Genomic DNA, 19,992 nt, shown 5'->3' on the forward strand with positions numbered 1-19,992 from the left:
GACGAGGCTGTTAGGAGCTTTAGCTAATTTCTTAGCCAGAGGTATCAACTATTTTATTTCGCATTTATGAAATGCATAGCTTCATTTTCTGCTATTTAGTAGCAAGAGAATAAGGTACCTAATAAAGGAAGACAAGAGATACAATGGGGGCAATAACACGTAGAAGTTCTAGTATAGGTTTCCATAAACAAAAGAGAGAACTTATAGATCGATACACGAATAGCGTTTCCTGCCTTCTCAGGTTGAATTATTCTGATATAAGTTATCCAATTCATAGACAACTTCTCAACCGAAAGCGGTGAACCACCTTTGTGAGCCGATACAGCGCACTAGGCGAATTCGAGCAAGAGGGGTCCTTATCGATAAGGCAAAATTTTTGAAATTCTACCCAAACCACGACTCCAAGCCCACATTGTGTGCCATCTCCAAGTCAATACGCCCAAAATGCCTAAAGCCACCACTCCCTCTGCCTCGCGGCAGACACGACGACACAACCCTCTCGAGGATGACATCACAGCCACTGGCATTCTCAAGAACAAGTCCTCAAAGAAGAGATCAAAGGGCGGCGACGATGAGGAGGAAAACTTTGTCGACGACCGCGCTTCCAGAACTATTCTGCGCATAGGTCGTGAGCTGGCCGAGGAGGAAAATGCTGGCAAGGCTGTCGCTAAACCTACCATCGACACCTTTGGCTACGATTCGCGATTTGACGATGAGGCTGAGGAGGAAAACAGGGTCTATGAGGACGACGAGGCTTGGGGCGAGGATGAAGAAGTTGTGGAAGAGATCGAGGTTGACCCCAATGACCTTGACATGTACCGAAAATTCATGCCCGATGAGGAAGATGACCTATTGAAGCACGGTTGGGATCTGAAGCCTACAGGAGAGGAGCAAGGCGAGAGCGTCAACCTCGCAGATCTTATCTTGGAGAAGATTGCTGCTCACGAAGCGGCGCAAGAGAGGCGAGAGAACAACCTGGGGCCTCCCGATGAGGAGGACTATGAGCTTCCTCCTAAGGTTATCGAGGTCTACACCAAGTAAGTTCCCAATTGGAACCTGAAATGACGACATAAGCTAACAATCCCAGGGTCGGCCAAATTCTTTCTCGATACAAGTCCGGACCTCTGCCAAAGCCCTTCAAGATTCTCCCTACAATCCCTCACTGGGAAGACATCATCGCTGTCACCGAGCCCGACAAGTGGTCTACTAATGCCTGCTACCAAGCGACAAGAATCTTCGTTTCTAGCAAGCCCCATGTTGTTCAGCGATTCCTGGAAATGGTTATTCTCGACCGCGTTCGCGAAGATATCTACGAAACCAAGAAGCTCAACGTCCACCTGTTCAACTCGCTCAAGAAAGCTCTTTACAAGCCTGCTGCTTTCTTCAAGGGCTTCCTGTTCCCTCTCGTTGGCAGTGGAACATGCACCCTCCGCGAGGCTCATATTATTTCCGCCGTCTTGACTAGAATTTCTATTCCTGTCCTTCACTCTGCCGCGGCCCTGAAGGGTCTGTGTGATATTGCTGCTCAGGAGGCGTCTCATGGAACCGAGGGTGGAGGTGCCACCAATATCTTCATCAAGGCCCTTCTTGAGAAGAAGTATGCTCTCCCCTTCCAGGTCATTGACGCTCTGGTTTTCCACTTCCTGCGATTCCGCAGTGTCGACCCTGCCTCTGTTCAGGTTGGCGACGCTATATCAGGTTTGAATGAGGGAGATGCCAGAACAAAGCTGCCCGTTATCTGGCATCAGAGTCTGCTCGCATTTGCTCAGCGATACAAGGGTGATGTCACAGAAGATCAGCGTGAGGCCCTCCTGGATCTTCTCCTTACACACGGTCACCCGGCCATCGGACCTGAGGTGAGGAGGGAGTTGTTGGCTGGACGAGGCCGTGGTGTGCCGCTGGAGCCCCAAGGCCCAGCATTGGATGGTGATGACACTATGCTCATTGACTAATGGGACTGATGTTATCGATCAACGGCATTTCTAATGAATCAAGACAAAGTTGGCGTATGGCGTATTAAAAATGGTTTCAAGCTGGTTCGATTTGAGTGGAGATAGAATTGAGTCGGTTGGAGACAAGAAGCCCATCTCGATACCAATTATATGATTCTTTTGTTCCATCTCTGCTCCCTCTATATAAATTTTATCGTGAACTGTCCGTCACTGCTAAGCGCCTTCCCTTATCAGTGGGCGTTCTTCCCATTTGGGATACCATGAGCCCGCCATTCACCGGGCATCCATAACATGTGGAAGGAGCAGTGACAGCGACTGCCATGCATCTCTAGAAGGTAGCGCAACTCCCTCTCCGAATCTGATACTCTGATCCTTCATCCTCCTAAGTTTCTAACTACGGAACAACCCTTCTCACTAGTATCTTACGATATACATTGCTATGTCCTCTATCTCAACCTCCCAGTTGTCTGTTTTAAGCCATTATATAATTCTTTTCTAACATAGGTCTGATTCACCACAACATTGTCGCCCCGAAGTTAGGTACACCATCTTGACCGAAGGGCGACCTCGCCTGAACAGTGCTACTCCAAGCCTAAAATGCCGGCGCAGTCTCGTTCAGACCCATCGTTGCCATCAAGTTGTCATAATATGAACGAGCCCAAGTACGATACCACACTATGAGATATGAGATCCCGAGCAGCTATACTGATGAGTATAGTTACTTCAATGTTCCCTATGGAACGCCAGCATCTCCTTCCTTCGCCGCCGCGGCTTTTACGGCATCCAAACCAAAATATGAAAACCTAATGAAACACCATCCGAGCCTTCCTTCAATGCCGGAGAACATGTTCTCAGCTCCTCTACCCTCGAATAGTACTACGCCTCGACCAACATATCGGCAATCGTTATTCTCTTCTAGTTTCGGCGTTGATCCTCCACGGCCTCCTCGCGAGGGGTTCGAGTAGGTCTGGTTCCCTCAAGGATACTGGGCAGAACGCCAACTTATGGTACCACGGAAGAGCACTTCTGGGAAAATTTTCTTCAAGTGGAGGAACCGCTCGACAAAGTCTGCCAGTGAATCAGACGTTCGAGTCCTTTCATTCGCATCTCCTTTAACATCCCTTTCAGCGCCACTTACCTTCCAGAATTTCGAACCAACACAGCCAAGACCACCTTCCAGTCCCTTTGTGTCGGAATCGGCGCACGTTCTCTCTTTGCAGCATCCTGCCGTCACGCGCTTCTCAGATCAGTTTCCAGATTCCAGCGATATCTCCCCCAGCATGAACAATAACAGCACAGACTCGATCTCGCCGATGAACAATTCTGGCATAAACGGACAGGCAAGTACTCCTCCCTCTTCGCCCCCGAGCTCCATGGGCTTTTATGTCAAAGCAAAGAAGAGTCTCGAATCAAAGCTGAAATTGAAGGCTCGTAGAGAGGTAACCTTGTTTCGTAGTCAAAGAAATGGAGCGACGCTAATCTTGGCAAGGAACCAATGTGTTCAGCTATCCCACAACATGTCCATCAATGTGCAACAATGGATGGCACGGGGAATTACTCCAGCGTGCTCCAAATCACTAAAACAGGTTCCTGGCTCAAAGACGACGTAGGGAAACCCAAGCTCCGAAGAAGGCTCTTTGGCAGGGCACCGTGGGTCCGAAAAGAATCAGCAGATTCTTTTAGCAGCGTATCAAGCTCTATGAGGGAGATACTCAAAGGTGAGACTCCTCCTCCCTCAGCAGTCTCAAGTTATACTTCTTGTATGTTATTTACAGCATGTACAATATCTGAGAAGCCGAGGCTAACAGTCAAGTAGTACATGTGAACTGCGTTAATGGCCAGTTTCCTGGAGGGGTATGCTCCTTTGAAGTGATCCGGGCGTTGGCAGATACTAATTGTTTTCCGTGACCAGGAGGCAAGACGAATAAAGACACCACCTCTGGCCGAAGACACTACGAGCGGCCGACCACGTTCATTCTTCACTGAGACGGTTCCTCCCACAGAAGCCGATCAAATGGAGCCTCCATCCAGAAGGAACTCTCTCCAAACGGTTCGTCGCCAGAGCATTGTCGCTGACACATACGAGTGGTGGGAAAAGATGCCCAAGAAACCTGTTCGCAGGAGTCCTTTTCAAGAACGAATTCCTTTTGAATTTCAGCTACCAGAACATCTACCCAGCAGCCCAATGTGCCCAACCAACGAGAAACACGTCAGTGGTGGAGCTGGCATCTGTGTCTACCATGGACGCAGGAAGGTTGCGTCGAGATTATTGCCAGTGTGATTCAAATCACCTTAGGGAGGAAACCCGGAATAGTAAGGAACCATGCCTTGGGTATGAAAAGGCTGTTGGTTTCGAGTACCGTAGACCTCAACTCCTATTCCTTTGATATTTGTATTCTGATTTATTCTTGTAGTAGGTTACTGATGAATCGAGTAATACAATCAACAGCAAGATGGGACACGAAATATGTAATAGGGTTGGCAGCACTCTCTTGTTCAGTGCTTTCATATTGAATGTTTGCATTGATTGATGGCATCGAGTGATGGTAGTCTACTCTATAGCATTCTTATATTTATTCCGATCCCTTCAGTTTATATGATCGCTTATTTACCCGGTTTAATTGCAAATTCGACTTGCTTGAATCGAATATGTTACTCAAAACACCCATCGCGTGCTCCAAGAATTAAGAAGCTATCTAGACGGAAGACCTAACCTGGGTACTTGGTGCTCCTTTATACGCCGTCTGTCCCTCTGCAGGCATGACATAGTCATAAGTTTGCTGGTTATTCTTCCTTCTGCTCCAGAAGAACTGACTACCCTTGAAGAACAAAGGCGGCGGGTTGCGAATGTGAGTCAGCACAAGAACAACGAGCCAGACAATAGTAATAGTAGGGAGCATCCAAGAACTCTGCTGATATTCGGTGGAACGTGTTTCACTGTATCTTATCAATGCGACGAGACTTGTGCCGAGGCCGAGGAGAATGAAGATGATGTGACGGGTGATGGCCCATTTGCTCCATGGTTTTGTTCGTGAGATGACGGCGAGGGCCACCATGAGGATCAGGGAGATACCAGCGGCGATATAGGTATAGTTGAACTGCGGCATGGGTTAGAAACCGAAGTATATACGAGGATATTGCGTGAAGATCGACTTACGATAAGTTGGAAACGAATCCACATCTTCTCATTGAGTTCAGACTCAAAGCCAGAATCGGTCTGCTGGATGCCTTTGCTCTTGTTCTCGTCGTCAACTTCCTTCGCAAGGTTAATCTTGAAGGTCTCAAGCAAAGCGTTCTCCATGGCACTCATGAGTCCAATCATGGCGTCGACGAAGGTCTGGTAGTCGTTCTGATCAGGAAAATCCTTATCCTGATTTGTATCAGAGTACTTGACGATCTGTGGCCAGAATGTATCGTTGATAGTTGAGATATTCTTCAGCGCAGCGTCGGCCGTGTTCAAGGTCGTGATATACTGAGGTGTGTAGGTCTCGAAGAATTTGGTGACAACTTTCTGTAGCTCGTCGACGATCATCTTGGTTGTTGCCTTGGCCATGAGACTGGTGTTGTCCAGGAGTACTGAGCTCGAGTTCAGGTGCTTGAAAACATCGAAGATCTTGGTCCAGATGACAAGCTGAGTGAACCCCTGAATGAAGAGGCAGAGTGCGAGATGCAGAGGATAGTGGAGAAGAGTCCAGAGCTGCTGGCGGAATTTGGGCAGATAAGGATTCTTCATCCAGTCGAAGTAGATGAGGAAGACTGCATAGATGGTTGTCGCTGCGGCGGTGACAATGCCAATCGTTTGAGCATCTATTAATGTGTTAGAAGAGGCCTCTATTCAAGGAAATAAAATCTCAAAGGCTTACTCCATGCATCAGGGCTTTCGACGATAGTGACAACGCTCTTTGAAATAGTAATGATTCCATCACCAACAATAATGACAGTCAACAGACCAATACGCTTCATCAAATGCGTACCCTGGAAACTCAGAACCGGGTAGATGTACGCAATGGCGAAAGTGAGGATTAGCTCTACACCGGCGAGGACATACCACGTCATGAAGACATTGCTATTGTGATCAGTAAAGCGGAATGTGACGCCGAGATAGATCATGGCAAGGGCAAAGTTCAAGCCAATTTGAAGCATCATTGGTAAGACCTGCTTCTTGTACTTTCGGACGTGCCAGAGGATGCTTCCGTATTCGACAGCCAAGCATAGGCGGGAGACCATAAGAATGATGGCTACAGAGTATTAGGCATAAAGTTAAGGGGGTAGGATGGGGTTGAGAAACATACACATTGTTCTCATGGTCTTCATGTTTTGATCGTGAGGTGTGAACTTGGGAGCAACGACGGCGAATCCAACCATGACTCCGAGATGAACACCTCGAGCCGCACGTTCTATCTCTATTAGTACCATACAACAAGGAATTCCAAACTGCCATACCGAAGAGACTGTCTGTTACGAATCGAACATCATACAGACTAGTAGTAAGCCATGTGATCCACAGAATACTTTCTATGTGTTAGCATCTTCATTGTATTGACTCTCCTCCTATTCCTACCTGAAGTATCCAACATAGGCTTTGAAACGCTCATGGCTATTAACACCTTGTGTTTCGCAGAAGACAGTGTAGTTAGCGGCGAAGAAGAGATCGTAGAAAAGCTCGAGTAGACTGGCATCTTCGTGCTGTTTCCATGTCAGCAGACATCCCCTGAGTAACGTCTTGCGGTATAGACCTTTTGGAACTGTGGGCAGTCATCCTCGTATCTGTTACCAAAGAGGCTCAGATCAGGAGCCGTGGGACTCCTGGTGGGAAGACCATCGATGCTCGAGTCGGAAGCTACAAGAGGACTCTTGATGAGAGCGAGCTTCTCAGCTGCTGTATCGCTTTCGTGGTGATCTTCCCTAGCCATTGTTTAAAGAAACAATCTACCTTGTTAAAAGTCAGTATTGTCGTTGCAAGGTTATAGAGTGACATCACGTAGATACAACAACTCTTCTCATCTAATAAGACCGCTATACATACCTTCAAATAGACTGCTCACAACAGGATGGCAATCCAGTCTACAGCGATTTCCAAGACAGGATGGAAGCCTAGTTATGTAGACCGGACCGAATATTCGGGTCCTAAGGGATTGACAGGGATCACAGACCTTAATGATAACTTCAAACGCTGATCAGAGCCATAAATGCATGGACTCTTCCAGCTAAGTAGCTGCAATGCACCCTGATATTAACAAGGACCTTGGCCGTTGCGAAAACAAACATTGAAATGGCTTGATAAGAGAATTTAACCTGGAACTACCTAGTGCAGACACAACATCGAACCAGACTCGGTTAGCTCGCCTTGTGATGTCTCTGATTGAACAATTCCCACAGTAAAGTAGTATCAGAATCTTACGTGAGAGAGCCAATCTTAGCCCCCAACAATATTAAGTGGTAACGAGCTGAAGACACGGCACATGCTAACGGCTCACTAATACGACTTGAACTCTCTGATTCGCCAGGTGATCTGTTTTTAGAGACACCGATAAAGCTTAGCGAGTGTGGTGATCCACAAGGCTGGAGAGTGTTCAGTGGAGCCCGTTGCTATTAAATGGAACGGCTGAACCAAAGTTCCCGGGACGTTTCGTTTTGTATTGGTGCTCATTTTTCGTTCCTTTGCTCTTTTGGGGTATATTTTTCGTGGCGCTGACTGGTTGTAACGCTGGTCATGCATGAATCCTTCACGGTTTTTTGCTTACTGCAGAGGCCTTTTGCGTTCAGCCGCACTATATGCTTTGTGGTCTGATTGACATGTAGTCATGCTTTTAAGCTTGGTTTTACCTGGAACGAACTCTGTTGACAGAGAAATTTCGGAGAAAAATAAAGTCTAAAGTGCAATATAAATATCCTCTGTAACCATGGCAGAGATGAGAGGTTGAGTATGATCTGATAGTTGAGATGAGGATGCTTGTGCCCTCGCGGTCAGATGCAACCAAGTTGAGTCATTAGCGGCTGAAACATATAAATAGACCGAGTCACTGCATGCAAATGCAATGATCCTGGACTCGAATTACGGACCAACATCCATTGTCGTTGAAGAATGCAACCCAGTTAGGAAACTCAAAACCAACAGCATCGTAGGGCTGGTAAAGTGGGGCGCTGTGCATCTTCCCCAAGTCTCGTGACTTGGCTCCATTCAAGCGCTGAATTCTCATCTCGACGCGTCAAACGCGTCCCCCCCCCCTTTGGCTTGGCCTGATAACTTAGCGCAACCCATAATGTCAATGGGCAACAAAACAAAGTTCGAGATGATGCAATGTTAGATTTCGATACGGAACCGATTTGACAATATCATCTGACATCCGCGTAAATGATGGATTCTCCTACCCAGGACGCAAGCGCTCGAAAGAGAAATCATTTTCAAGACGATCCTGTCCCTACTCCTCCGACCCTCAAGAAGCGAAAACTCGATGAACTTGTACAGGGATCTCCCTCGACTCCGAAAGCTCTCAATGCTATCAACTCGGCATATCCTTCTGATATATCCAGCCAAAACGCCTGGCCACCGGTGGACAACAACCTTGAGGCACCCAACTCCAACCCGCAACCTGCAGCTCAACCATCACAAGCACCACCACCAGCTTCTGCAGCGCCCAAATTTCGACCAGCCATCAAACTATCTGCTTTGAAAGGCACAATATGGGACACTCAGGATGCGCCTCGTCCTGTGTCTCTCCCCAAAAAAGTAGGTCCTGGGCGACCCAGAACCACAACAGCGAAGAAACCACCAGGACCCAGGGGCAGACCACGAAAGAAGAAGGTGCCAGAAGGGGATGAAGAGAATCGTGAAGCCACTCAAGCGCAAGAATCCGTCGACGAGTTGGCCACAGCAAATGGAAATCTATCGGTGTCGAAACCCACACCAAAGGGAATTTTGACTCCCACGAAGAAAGGCAGACCGCGAGGACGACCACCGAAAAATGTTAGCTTTGGGGCGGGCCAAGATCGCAATGGAGAGGTTTTCTTTGAGGACCTGCCGAAGAAGGCCAGGACACCACGCAAGGCGGCCAACTCTGAAGCAGACGAGCTTGTATGCGCAATCTGCATCAACCCGCACTCCCAACCTCCGAACCAAATTATTCTATGCGACATGTGTGATTTTGCCGTTCATCAAGAATGTTACGGAGTGCCTGATATCCCTGAAGGCGATTGGCTTTGCAAGTCATGTACTCAAGAGGACATACTTAAGACGCCAAAAAAGACTGCAGGCGTAGAGGTTCCGGCCATCAAGATCGCAGCGGATGTACCTGATATTACTAATTTGGAACAACATGTGCGATCATTACAAAGAGTTCTTCTGGACCGATGTACAGGAAGAAGACGTTTGCAGTTGCCTGGCCAGCTGGAGGCTGAGGAGAAGGTTTACCAACTCGTGGAACAAACGGTTGTTGCTGGTGAAGGAAACTCGATGCTTGTCATTGGAGGGAGAGGCTGCGGAAAGACTACTGTAAGTTTACTGTTCCCGGGATGAACCGAAAGCTAATTCTACATCTCAGTTATTAGAAAAGGTCATCTCGGATGTATCTCAGGAGCATAAGAACGACTTCCACGTCGTGAGGCTCAATGGTTTCATTCATACAGACGACAAGCTTGCGCTTAAAGAAATTTGGCGACAGCTGGGCAAGGAGATGCAGGTCGAGGATGACTTGGTGACCAGAGTGAGTGTTCTCAACACTCCTTGGCTAGACTTTACTGACAATCTAGACAAACTATGCTGACACCATGGCGTCGTTACTGGCTCTTCTTTCACATCCGTCTGAAATTATCGGTACAGACGAGGGTGTCACGTCACAATCGATTGTGTTTGTGATTGACGAATTCGACATGTTTGCATCCCACCCTCGACAAACACTATTGTACAACTTGTTTGATATTGCACAATCGCGAAAAGCGCCCATCGCCGTAATTGGCTGTACGACTCGGTTGGATGTTGTTGAGATGCTGGAGAAGCGAGTCAAGAGTCGATTCAGTCATCGTTACGTCTACCTCTCTCTGCCCAGGAACCTTCCAGCCTACTGGCAAGTTTGCAGACAGGGATTGATTGTTGATAGTGACGAGGCTGAAAAGGAGGGCATCAACACCTATCTTGAAGGACATGCCGAGTTCCAGCAGTATTGGGGCCAAAAGATAGAGGTAAGTCAAAGCGTATCTATGACTGCGTCGGATACTAACACCCAGCCCAGGGCCTCTACAGAGAACGATCCTTCCAGGACTTGCTTCAGTATCACTACTACACAACCAAGTCGACTTCGGCATTCCTCACCGAATGGATCTTGCCTCTGTCGGCTCTCTCAGCTAACGATGTCACACTCAAGATACCTTCTGTGCAAGGAGATATTGAATCCTTGACACCCCCTGATTCCAGACTTCACCTGCTGTCTACACTGTCTGAGCTGGACCTGGGACTCCTTATTGCTGCAGCGCGATTGGACATTGTCGCACACACGGACACGGTCAACCTGGCGATGGCGTATGATGAGTACAGCTCCTTGATGGGCAAACAGCGAGTGCACTCGGCAGCGGCAGGCATGCTTGCTGTAGGTGGAGGTGTACGAGTCTGGAGCCGGGGCGTGGCTGGTATTGCATGGGAACGGTTGATCTCCCTAGGATTGCTTGTGCCAGCCGGTATTGGTGGTGCCCGTAACCTAGGACATGGTGGATTGGAGGGCAAGATGTGGAAAGTCGATGTCGCACTGGAGGAGATCCCGGCAGCGGTGAAGCTGAACGCTATACTGGCGAGATGGTGTAGAGAGATTTAGTGGAGGAGGCGAGGCGAGGTTGTTGTTTTACGATATGATGCCCTACTGGCGTGTCTGATATACATCTGTACTCCATTGATAGAGTCAGTATTAATGATGCCCCTGCATCTACATGTCTTTTGTAAAGACATGTAAAGAATACATCGGCGATACTTTGCTAACATCCTTGGTTTGCTAAAGATTCTTGCGACGGGAACAAGACGGCCTTGTAAGAGGATGGTTGCCCCTTGAAGATCGCGGTGAGTTATTCTGGGACCCGAGTTTACGGCACGCGGGAAACACGGCACACTAGTGAAGAGCTGTGAATATTTCGGTGAGGAGAAACAGTTTGAGGTTTCGAATATAGTAGAAATGAGGCTAATAGGAGGTTCAAGGAGAAGATCTCTGTCCGTCTATAGATTTCCAGAATATTTCCAGATTTATTCCATGTTACATTAGGACTCTGCTTTGGCAATATTATGGATATGTTTGAAGATATTGGGGGTGTTTAGGTCCCTTAATGGCATAATATGCTAAAATCTCACGGACCAAGCGAGGGTGCTTCTTAGTGAGACGTGTCAAGTGACAGCTTGAATTTGTAATTGATTTGATGTTTTATGTTGATATTTGAAACAAGTGAAGCTATTTTTATTCACCGCGAATATTTGAATATTCAAATGAATTATTCTTAAGCTGATAACGTCACTGAAGATGGCTGAGATACGTTGGATGAGATCAGATCAAGATGAGCTCGAGCTAGTGGCAAGCGAATACAACACTCCCGAGCTTCTTCGGTCAAGCCAAGGAAGGTTCTATAGACCGGCCGGCACCTGCTAGATTTTGTGGCTTACCGCCGTGCCTTCCACAGCTGGGGCTGAAGGATCGCATTTTCAGCAGGAGATGGGCAAGTAACGTAGTAGTGTCGTACTTGCCCATGAGTTAACATGGGTTGGATTGGATACAATAAATTCTTGCTGAGAGTGAATCAACCTCCGTCATCATAAATCTTCAACAACAAAATAAGAGATCGCCAATGTCTTAACCCATAAAAACTTGGAACCTCGGACCCTTTTTTTTTTTTTTCGTTCCGTACATATTCTTTGATCATCATCGCTCCTCAACCTTATTATTATTATCATCATCATTCATTCATTACTCAGCATTTCATCATCTCACTCTCACCCAGCCGGCACTTTAGTTATACTGCACCAACTAGAAAAATACGTGTAATATTGTGTCGATCACAACCATCACCAAGAAAAAACATGACTCGGTCAACATTCACAACTATCACACCCTTGCCCTCAGGCATATCCCGAGAGCATGTAGTCGAGTTTCTCCACGATCATCTCGCCATGATCGACTTGAATCCCCTCATTATAGAACGCCACCAAATCCCTCCTCCGCCACACGCCCCGGAGGATGAGAAGAAGTGTGTATGGTACTCCATGACGGACCGTATCGACTATCTCCCCGGCGGTCTTGTCTCCGGTCAGGTCTCTTACACCGCGGCCTTCTTTGACTCTCCTGATGGTCTGCAGACGCACAGCTACGCTCCTATGGGGCTTGATCTCCGTGGGCGTTGGTCTGTAGGTGGCACGATGCCAGGAGAGCGCCCGCAGCCTGTCGAGCTTGGTCTTGGGGCGCCTACTACGGGTCTTTATCTCCGTGAGGATGTTGATATGCGCTGTAACATGCTCATGGCAGGGTTTGTCAAGAAGACTATTAAGAAGTCACACGGGACACTGGTTGAGAAGTTATCTCACAAGACCTCCATGAAGATGGCAAGGCACTCTATGCAAAACTTCGGGACCAGCTCCCCAGGAAGTCTTCAAACACCAACCCCTACAGGGTCTGAATCCTCAGCAGTACCGCCTATGGGGCCGCTTCTCCCACCTGCCGTGAGCAATGACCAGCGCGGGTTTGCCCCGGACCTATCTTCACCACCTGCCTATGGCCACGGCACACCCTCTTCCTCTTCAAATATGGGCAACATGCATCCGCAGAGAAGCGGCGGAATGGTACCCCCTGGAGAACCTCAACGGTTAGATTCGAATCAGTCAGGGCTTGGTCATGCAGGAACTGTCTATCGTGGCAACAGTAGGACTGATCATTACACCGAGTTCTCAGGTCAGAACCCCTATGATAGCTCACGGACTCCATACGATGAGCGGGAGAACTTTGCAGAATTAGACGATGGCACCCATAACCATCCTCGCCACTACGAAGAAAAGTCAGGGCCCGCAGAGCTAGCTTGAGGCTTGCATGCGGCAGCATAACATCACCGATCTATGTTTCTTTTTGGTTTGGAGCAGGGGCGTTACTTCTAGCCTAGACTATTATGTCTATCTTTTGAATATCAAATCATATCAGGTACGAGCGGAGCACATTGACAATATACAGAATATCGGACGCAGGTTTAATGAGCATAATGATAAAATTACGTTGAGTACTATACGTATTCATATTATACCAACGATAAAAATCATCTCCTAGCAATGCAAATGCCATCCGAAGCTCCCCTTCTATCAAAAAGTCCCAAAAGAACAAAAGAAATCCCCTTCAATGTGATTTACCCAACCCCGGGAAACCCTTTTAGTGGGGGATGGGATTCACAAAGAACATCACCAGCTCCAAGCCCCTGAACAGATGGTCTCTCTTCCTCATCCCTCCCTTGATCAATCTACACTCAAGCTTCTAGTGTCTGAGACATGAGTGTGGCGTTTGAACAAAGAGATGGGAGTAACAAGAGTCTCCACTCTTCAACGGTCTAAATGCGAGTGCATGATGGCCCAAAGAAGTCAAAAAAAAGGTTGTCATTAATACGTTGGTGATGAGAAGCGAAGCGAAGTTTCCGTTGAGCGCTCGTAATGAATCATAGCGTTGTGAGCCGTAAAGATATACCAGTCTCAGACGAAAGGTGGCAACCTGACGAGCAGGTGCTCGTTTTCGGAGACAGGAGATACTCGTGAGAGAGTTTGCTTGTCTTTGCGAGCTTACAGAGCAATGAGGCCGAGCATGGCAGCCAGGCCGAGACCGACCTGGACAGCACCGGCGCCGGCAACGACGACGGGAGTCTCGGGGACATCCGTACCCTTGGCGGGCTTGGTGGCCTCAGGAGCCTGAGGGCCGGTGGTCTTGGCGGTAATCACAGGGTGCTCGGGCTGGGCAGGGTGCTCGGGCTGCTCGGGCTGCTCGGGCTTGGAGGGGTGCTCAGGCTTGGGGGGAGCAGGGTGGTAGGGCTTGCCAGGGATCCAAGTAGGGCCCGCGGGGTGAGTCTCAGTGACGGTGCAAGGGCAGTCAGTGATGGTCAGAGTGCAAGGCTCAGTGACGACGTAGTCCTTGCCTCCGAGGTGGAAGCTGGTAGGACCAGCGCAGACAGTGGTGTAGACATCGTACACACTGGTGACGGTGACGGTGCCGTTCTTGACGCCGGTAGGCTGAGGAGCAGGAGAGACAATGGCGGCCTCAACGGCGGCGAAGCCAGCAAGGGCAACGAGAGCGGCGGTGTTGAATGAGTACATCTTGAATGACTTGTTTGGTTGTTTTGGGACTTGAAAGAGTGAGTTCCGGAAGAGCGAATGCAAAGTTTGTTGGAGTGAAGGACAGTGGTCAAGCGAGTGACTTGGGCGAGGTTTGTTAACGAGTGTGGGTTGCAAAGAACGAGAAAGATGCTGAGTGCTGAAGAAGAAGAGAGTGAGTGTTGATGCGGTTGACGAGGCTGCCTTATATCTGTAAGTGAAGCCTCAGAGTCAGACACTGGCCAAGAAGAATCAATGTGTTTATCTCGGCTGCCCCCCCTTTGCCTGGACCTGTCTCTCTCAGCTTGCGACAGTCTAGCCGCCACAGGAAAGAATGGTAAACAGGCACATCGTCATGCTGCTTCATTCCAGTGCGCAAGGGAGAGGCACAAGGAGATTAGGGCTCCGTAGCTAGGGAGTTTTTGACCTTGGTTACGTGATGCAGGGAGGGCATTTTGTGTAATTGCACCTGAGTGAGATGAGTTGTTCTGAGACGTGCTATTTTGAGAGATTGTTGAGATATTTTGTTTCTGTGTAATTTTATATTTTTCTCTGGCTGTGGTTGAGTGAGTGTAAGTGGTTTTTGAGTCTTGATAGCGGGTGATATCTTGGCATCCAATGATAGACTGCATATAACAACAGAGTACACAGTTACGCAGTAGCGTGTAAGTGGTGTTCAAAACATTCATGTAAACAAACCACAAAATAAACAATTCAACTGTAACCTCAATTCTAATCCAACAAATCTACATGATTCGACAAAAAAGAGAAAAAAGAAACGATGGTGCAAGAATCGGTCGATCTGGAAGCCCGTCTCTTGTCTCTCGAGTCTCCCTCCCTTACTTGACTCATCTGCCGTTGACCCCCACATACCACAGACACAACACTAACATAGACATTGTCAAAGATTACTTCAGCTCGTGATGGACAATAACAACATGAAGCCTCTCTTTGATGCAATCTATGGCTAATGAGACAATACTCGGATCAAGAGTGCCGAAATATGAACGAAGAACAAGCTTTTCTCAAGATATCACAAGAAGGAGAGAAAGGAGAGAAAAATGGAAGAGGTCATTTTTGTCTTGTAGTTTAATTAAGAATATGTAGTTCAACGTTTCTGCCCCTACTATATGCATCTTTTTCTTATTAAACTTTGGGTATCCGTAGATCGTGCATGCATGAGATTGATCGTTGTTAGACACGGCACATGCAATCGAATCGCGACATATCGCGTGCTCCTAAGATAATTTAAACGAGTGAAGCAATTCTTATCAGGAACAGACACAAACTTTCTTTGGTTTATCTGAATTATGGCTACACATTCCTCAAGTTCTTTAGCCGATCTCTCTATTGTGGTCTATTATACAAACTCTTCACTATCCATACCAGCCACAAGCACAAACTCATGATTCACGAGATATTCAGATCATGCTTGACTCGATTCATTTCTTGATCTTTATTCCTCCGGACAAAATCCATCGGAGAGACTGCTCAGATTTCTTTTTTTCTATGTACAATTGTCTTTCAGCGCTGGCCCGCCGTGTAATGTTTGGTAAAATGTACCCGACTCCTTCCAATGCAATGCATTACTTTCGGTTCCTCGACGTGGCCCCGTTCGTAGCATGATAAATGAGTAGAGACAAAGTGAGAGAGAGAGAGAGAGAGGTAGAGAAGAAATAGGACCCTCCCCTCCCAGAGGTAGAAAGAAAGAGAAGAGAAGAACACAAACAACAAAGCTAACAAGAACATAGATGCCGTGAGTTTTGGTCGTCGAAAAACAAAAATCATTCTTCGCGCTGCACAAATCAATCAATCGATCGCACACTCAAGTCCATCATATATCCATAGTCATGATTCGGAAACTCAGTCTTCGAAACCCAATGCAGCGCTTCTCGATTCAACCAAGTACTCGACATAGGTAGGTAGGCGATAGACATCACATGGCTGTAATATCACTTCTACCATATGCCCCCATGCCTCGCTTGGCGATGCCGAGACCTCATATCTCCCGACCATATATCAGCGGCCGACCCGAACGCGATCTAGTCCCGTAAAAGAATTTTTTTTTTCATCGAGGTCCATAATCGATGAGCAAAATAGGGACCGAAACTAGGAACCGGCCGAGTAAGATCGGAGGCATCCGAACTTGAATAAGAGACCGTTGTCGGAAAGGTAGAGCCGGGCCGGGAGGCGGAGAGTTTGGCATAGCATAGTATAGCCATGACCCCATAACGCTAGCCTTGGAACAAGGAAGCCGAGGCGACAAATAAAATACAACAAAAGGCAAAAAAATAAAATAGCTCGGAAAACCCAAATAACACCGATGCGATTTGATGATCAGTTCTCAGTCACTTATATATCCTCGCAACAGAACCCGTCGCCTTGGGTGGAAGCTCTTGTCTCTGCGGGGTAGACCTGGGGTAAACCTGGGGTAGCGGATCAGCATGCCCATGGCCTGATCCTTTCTCGACAGGGTTACATGCTCTCAAGCGTTGCGAGGAAGGCCTTTTTCTGGTCATGGCGGCTCGCTTCTGGATTAGGCTTTCATTTCCTTTCCTTTCAAGCCTAGCCAGTAGCTAGCCATTAGCCAAGTGCCAGCCCTTCCTAGTGCAGTCTGAGGTCAGATCCCTTGGAGATCATCACTTTCGGTTTGATCTGCTTTGGCTTCGCTCAGGTCCTCGGCCGACCACGTCAAACTCGTAGTTTCGCAATTGCTGCTCGTACTTGGGGCTGCGAAGGAATTTGGGTACAGAGTCCTATTTTTTCTTGTTAGCATCTGTTATCCTGCACATCATCGCTCTGATCGGCATGTCCGAGAACGGAATTGGAGGCTGGAGGGGCGGGTTTTAGTCAAAACTTACACTAGCCATCAGCTTGAACACTGCGTTTTGAGCGTCCTCAAACAGCGACGTCACCTCTTGCAGCGTGTCAATCATAGCCACATCTTGTCCAACAGCCTTGGTCATGCGAGTTGCCAGGTTGTTGCGCAGTTGGTGGTCAATGTTGAGTTCGCACGGCGATCCTGGGGCCAGGAAAGCGTTGTAGATACCATATGCCGAGGCCATAATCTCCTTGATTCCGTCCATGGCATTAGTGTTGGGCGACTTTTGAGCTGCTCTCGTGGCAGCCTTGCAGCTACGCACAAACTCGTCAACATCTTGGTAGAAGGACAAGTTTTCTTCGCAGTGAGTATCTCGCAGTTGCTCCCGGAAGAGGAGACGTAGCGCGGGGTCGTTGAGAATCTTATCCAGTCGCTGGGTGTTGGAGTCCCTAGTGATGCCGTTTCGCTGAGATGCGGCGCCGCCTTCGCTCTCCGAAGGTCGGCCCCGAGAGGCAGCACCACTAACAAGATCCTTACCGCGTTGCGACAGCTGGTAAATGGCGTATTTGGTGGGTTGGAACAGGTTGCATCCAGGGTTTTGCGACATATAAGCACGGTCCTGGGCCACGGGCTCCATTAATTCGTACTCAACGAATAGAGTTGCCACCTCAACAGTCTCTCGCTTGTCCACGATGGTTGAGCAGTCCATGAGCCAGTCAGTGGCAGCCTTACCAGTGAAGGTGTCACGATATGTCTTCCCATTCACCTTGCGCTCGGCAGCCATCTTCACTCCAGTAAGGCCATCTCGGTAGTCATGCAGCGAGTCCGAATCGGCGGCGTTAACGGTAGTCTTGATGTTGCGGCCCTCGGAGCCAGCAAAGCGGCGGAAGATGACCTCGATTGTTCCTTGGTCGTGAAGAAGCTTATCAGTCTGTGGGTCTCGCTCCAACAGCACCAACTGGGTGGAGGCGAGGTTAGCCAATTCCGATACTTGCTTCTGTTGAATGCCGTTCCTAGCGCAGAATCTATCCAGAACAGTGATACCCTTGGGAGTTAATTGCCAAACAGAGCCCTTCATCGTGTAAACCTGCTGATATTTGCCGTCTGCCGATTCGATAAAGCGAGCCTCCAGAAATCGTTGACAGATAGAACGGGCCATGTCCTTAGCCATGGAGAAGGTTGTGGTTGTGGTGGTTGTGACGATACGAGAAGGATCCTTGGGGTCTGGCATACGGTTGGATTGAGAGAACTTTAGGGAGCCCAGGTTGTTGATGGCATCCTCGGACAGAAAAGTGTATTCAACCTTGGTCAATCGGACACGGTGGGCTGAGAGCGGCAGCAAACTGACAACAAGAGTTGAGAAGAGATCCTTGAAATCCTATTTGTGCAACCGTCAGCGGGTGTTTTTTTTTTTTTTCTTTCTTTCTTTCTTTTTCGTTTTGGAAAACAGGGTTTCAAGAATACGCAATGGCGCAGAGGCTACGCGTGTGCGCGCACGAGGTAAAACGGCGCCTTAAAGCACACCAAACAAGGTTGGGTAGGACAACACGGCGTACCTTTGTGAATGGACGGTCATCGTCCGTCATGCGCAACAAGCGCGAGGATGTCTGATGCATCTTGTTTGCTGTGGAGGACTTGATGGGGGGCGGGAGGTTCGGGTCTGTGGACGTGTAAGGCTGGGACGGCGGGTTGTTCGCCTGCAGAGTCTGGGGAGCGACCTTGCTGTCCAGATATGCACCCGAGGAAAGCGATTGGTTTGAGGAACTTCGTAGACGGTGGTACTTGTCCGGACTAGAGGGTTCCGACGAGGGCGAGGAGCTCGTGAGCAAAGAGAGTCTTGAAAGAGCACCAGAAGACTGTCGAGGTCGAATAGCTGGCTCTGAAATAGCAGCAATGGCGTTTTGTGTGCGATCAAAAGCTGAAGCGGCCAGGGCAAAGAGGCTAGTCGAAGAACGGTTGTTCAATCTCGAAACTGAGGAAGCCGTATGGCGATGATGGCTATGCTGCGGATGATAAGGGACGTAGGCCGGCTGGTTTGTATTTGAAGTTGAAGTTGAGGTTAAAGAATTACCAGAGGTAGCGGAGGTGTTAATGTGTGCTGGTGGTAGTGGAAGAGGCAGAGGTGTAGGAAGAGGCGAACGATCCGAAATAGAAGAGCGTGGTGTGTTCGTGGTTGTATCCTGGTCCTGGTCGTGGTCTAGTGCGAGTGGTGTATCAGAAGGAGAGGCAGAGTGAACCGTGGGCCTTTGGTGTTGCGACAGAGTGGCCATCTAACGGGAACGAGAAAGGTCAGAAGGAGGGGAGTTTTGCGGTGACGGCAGTGGGAAAGGTTCAAATAAGAAGGAGGATGGATGTGGATGTGCAAGTGAAAGTGGATGTGGATGTGGGATGTGGATTTTTTGGTTTGGTTTGGGTGAAGGAAAATCAGTCCAACTAAGGTCAAAGCATGGAAGCAAGACCCAGGTGTAAGTGTAAGTGCAAGTGGGACACAGACTGTGAAAGAAGAAAAGGATTGATACCCTCAGGTAGGATTAGAGCACCTAGATTAGGACAGCCTAGAGGGAGGGTAGGTAAGGTAGGGTAAGGGAAAGGATAGGATAGGGATAGGGATTGGCAGCCCCAGAGTAAAGAAAGAGGTAAAAAAGTTGAGAGAGTACAGGTACTGGTACTGGTACTGGTACAGGTACAGAACCCCCCAAGACCGGCCGACCCTACTAAAACTGAACTGAACTGAACTGAATTGAGGGGAGGGTGGGGTGTCAAAAGGGGTTCCCTCTAGCGATTGCACAGGCGTGGCTCTAACGAAAAAGGTCCCCTCCTAGGTAGTGGGTCCCTCCCGACCTCCGTTCTCTCGTCTGTCTGAGGTCAAAAGGTGGGCGCTGAGAATAGCGGGCAAAATGGAGATGGTGATTGTC

General features: G+C 48.4%; 7 protein-coding genes across 8 annotated transcripts; 4 read left to right on the plus strand and 3 right to left on the minus strand.

Annotated features, from left to right (window-relative positions):
• Nucleotides 1–396: 396 nt before the first annotated feature.
• FOXG_08476 (uncharacterized protein) lies at nt 397–2,168 on the plus strand. The gene is made up of 2 exons (XM_018387437.1): nt 397–1,037; nt 1,088–2,168. Exons 1-2 carry the CDS (start codon nt 445–447, stop codon nt 1,950–1,952), a joined length of 1,458 nt encoding a protein of 485 aa, XP_018245286.1. The 5' UTR covers nt 397–444; the 3' UTR covers nt 1,953–2,168.
• A 788-nt stretch (nt 2,169–2,956) lies between these two features.
• On the plus strand, nt 2,957–4,233 carry FOXG_08477 (uncharacterized protein; the record flags this gene model as incomplete). Its single annotated transcript, XM_018387438.1, has 4 exons — nt 2,957–3,391; nt 3,442–3,712; nt 3,769–3,806; nt 3,865–4,233. The coding sequence occupies 4 exons, from the start codon at nt 2,957–2,959 to the stop codon at nt 4,231–4,233; spliced, it is 1,113 nt and encodes a 370-aa protein (XP_018245287.1).
• Nucleotides 4,234–4,430: 197 nt separating this feature from the next.
• Nucleotides 4,431–7,076, minus strand: FOXG_08478 (uncharacterized protein). Its single transcript, XM_018387439.1, has 8 exons — nt 6,979–7,076; nt 6,689–6,885; nt 6,514–6,638; nt 6,396–6,463; nt 6,245–6,349; nt 5,816–6,190; nt 5,110–5,759; nt 4,431–5,050 (listed from the first exon to the last, which is right to left on the minus strand). The coding sequence occupies exons 2-8, from the start codon at nt 6,863–6,865 to the stop codon at nt 4,649–4,651; spliced, it is 1,902 nt and encodes a 633-aa protein (XP_018245288.1). The 5' UTR covers nt 6,866–6,885; nt 6,979–7,076; the 3' UTR covers nt 4,431–4,648.
• Nucleotides 7,077–8,018: 942 nt separating this feature from the next.
• Nucleotides 8,019–10,996, plus strand: FOXG_08479 (origin recognition complex subunit 4). The gene is made up of 4 exons (XM_018387440.1): nt 8,019–9,444; nt 9,494–9,655; nt 9,702–10,130; nt 10,181–10,996. Exons 1-4 carry the CDS (start codon nt 8,308–8,310, stop codon nt 10,754–10,756), a joined length of 2,304 nt encoding a protein of 767 aa, XP_018245289.1. The 5' UTR covers nt 8,019–8,307; the 3' UTR covers nt 10,757–10,996.
• Nucleotides 10,997–11,714: 718 nt separating this feature from the next.
• FOXG_08480 (uncharacterized protein) lies at nt 11,715–14,553 on the plus strand. Its single transcript, XM_018387441.1, has one exon. It carries the CDS (start codon nt 12,001–12,003, stop codon nt 12,991–12,993), a length of 993 nt encoding a protein of 330 aa, XP_018245290.1. The 5' UTR covers nt 11,715–12,000; the 3' UTR covers nt 12,994–14,553.
• FOXG_08481 (uncharacterized protein) lies at nt 12,969–14,770 on the minus strand. The gene has a single exon (XM_018387442.1). The coding sequence runs from the start codon at nt 14,257–14,259 to the stop codon at nt 13,732–13,734; it is 528 nt and encodes a 175-aa protein (XP_018245291.1). The 5' UTR covers nt 14,260–14,770; the 3' UTR covers nt 12,969–13,731.
• A 1,966-nt stretch (nt 14,771–16,736) lies between these two features.
• FOXG_08482 (uncharacterized protein) lies at nt 16,737–19,686 on the minus strand. 2 transcript variants are annotated; one of them, XM_018387443.1, is made up of 3 exons: nt 18,634–19,686; nt 17,118–18,455; nt 16,737–17,012 (listed from the first exon to the last, which is right to left on the minus strand). In XM_018387443.1, the coding sequence occupies exons 1-3, from the start codon at nt 19,345–19,347 to the stop codon at nt 16,896–16,898; spliced, it is 2,169 nt and encodes a 722-aa protein (XP_018245292.1). In that variant the 5' UTR covers nt 19,348–19,686; the 3' UTR covers nt 16,737–16,895. The 2 variants fall into 2 exon arrangements, with proteins under 2 accessions (XP_018245292.1, XP_018245293.1); XM_018387444.1 differs by having other exon boundaries at nt 16,737–18,455.
• Nucleotides 19,687–19,992: the final 306 nt, after the last annotated feature.

The sequence above is a fragment of the Fusarium oxysporum genome, chromosome 2 (assembly GCF_000149955.1).
Source record: "Fusarium oxysporum f. sp. lycopersici 4287 chromosome 2, whole genome shotgun sequence".
Lineage (NCBI taxonomy): Eukaryota > Fungi > Ascomycota > Sordariomycetes > Hypocreales > Nectriaceae > Fusarium > Fusarium oxysporum.

Coding starts and splice junctions, on each gene's coding strand:
- FOXG_08482 (XM_018387443.1), bottom strand. CDS start 19,347: ATGGCCACTCTGTCGCAACACCAAAGGCCCACGGTTCACTCTGCCTCT. Junction 18,456..18,633: donor ATGACCGTCCATTCACAAAG/GTACGCCGTGTT, acceptor TTGCACAAATAG/GATTTCAAGGATCTCTTCTC. Junction 17,013..17,117: donor TGTTCAAGCTGATGGCTAGT/GTAAGTTTTGAC, acceptor AAGAAAAAATAG/GACTCTGTACCCAAATTCCT.
- FOXG_08480 (XM_018387441.1), top strand. CDS start 12,001: ATGACTCGGTCAACATTCACAACTATCACACCCTTGCCCTCAGGCATA.
- FOXG_08479 (XM_018387440.1), top strand. CDS start 8,308: ATGATGGATTCTCCTACCCAGGACGCAAGCGCTCGAAAGAGAAATCAT. Junction 9,656..9,701: donor AGGATGACTTGGTGACCAGA/GTGAGTGTTCTC, acceptor CTGACAATCTAG/ACAAACTATGCTGACACCAT. Junction 10,131..10,180: donor ATTGGGGCCAAAAGATAGAG/GTAAGTCAAAGC, acceptor CACCCAGCCCAG/GGCCTCTACAGAGAACGATC.
- FOXG_08476 (XM_018387437.1), top strand. CDS start 445: ATGCCTAAAGCCACCACTCCCTCTGCCTCGCGGCAGACACGACGACAC. Junction 1,038..1,087: donor GTTATCGAGGTCTACACCAA/GTAAGTTCCCAA, acceptor TAACAATCCCAG/GGTCGGCCAAATTCTTTCTC.
- FOXG_08481 (XM_018387442.1), bottom strand. CDS start 14,259: ATGTACTCATTCAACACCGCCGCTCTCGTTGCCCTTGCTGGCTTCGCC.
- FOXG_08478 (XM_018387439.1), bottom strand. CDS start 6,865: ATGGCTAGGGAAGATCACCACGAAAGCGATACAGCAGCTGAGAAGCTC. Junction 6,639..6,688: donor ACTGCCCACAGTTCCAAAAG/GTCTATACCGCA, acceptor ACATGGAAACAG/CACGAAGATGCCAGTCTACT. Junction 6,350..6,395: donor CGTAACAGACAGTCTCTTCG/GTATGGCAGTTT, acceptor TAATAGAGATAG/AACGTGCGGCTCGAGGTGTT.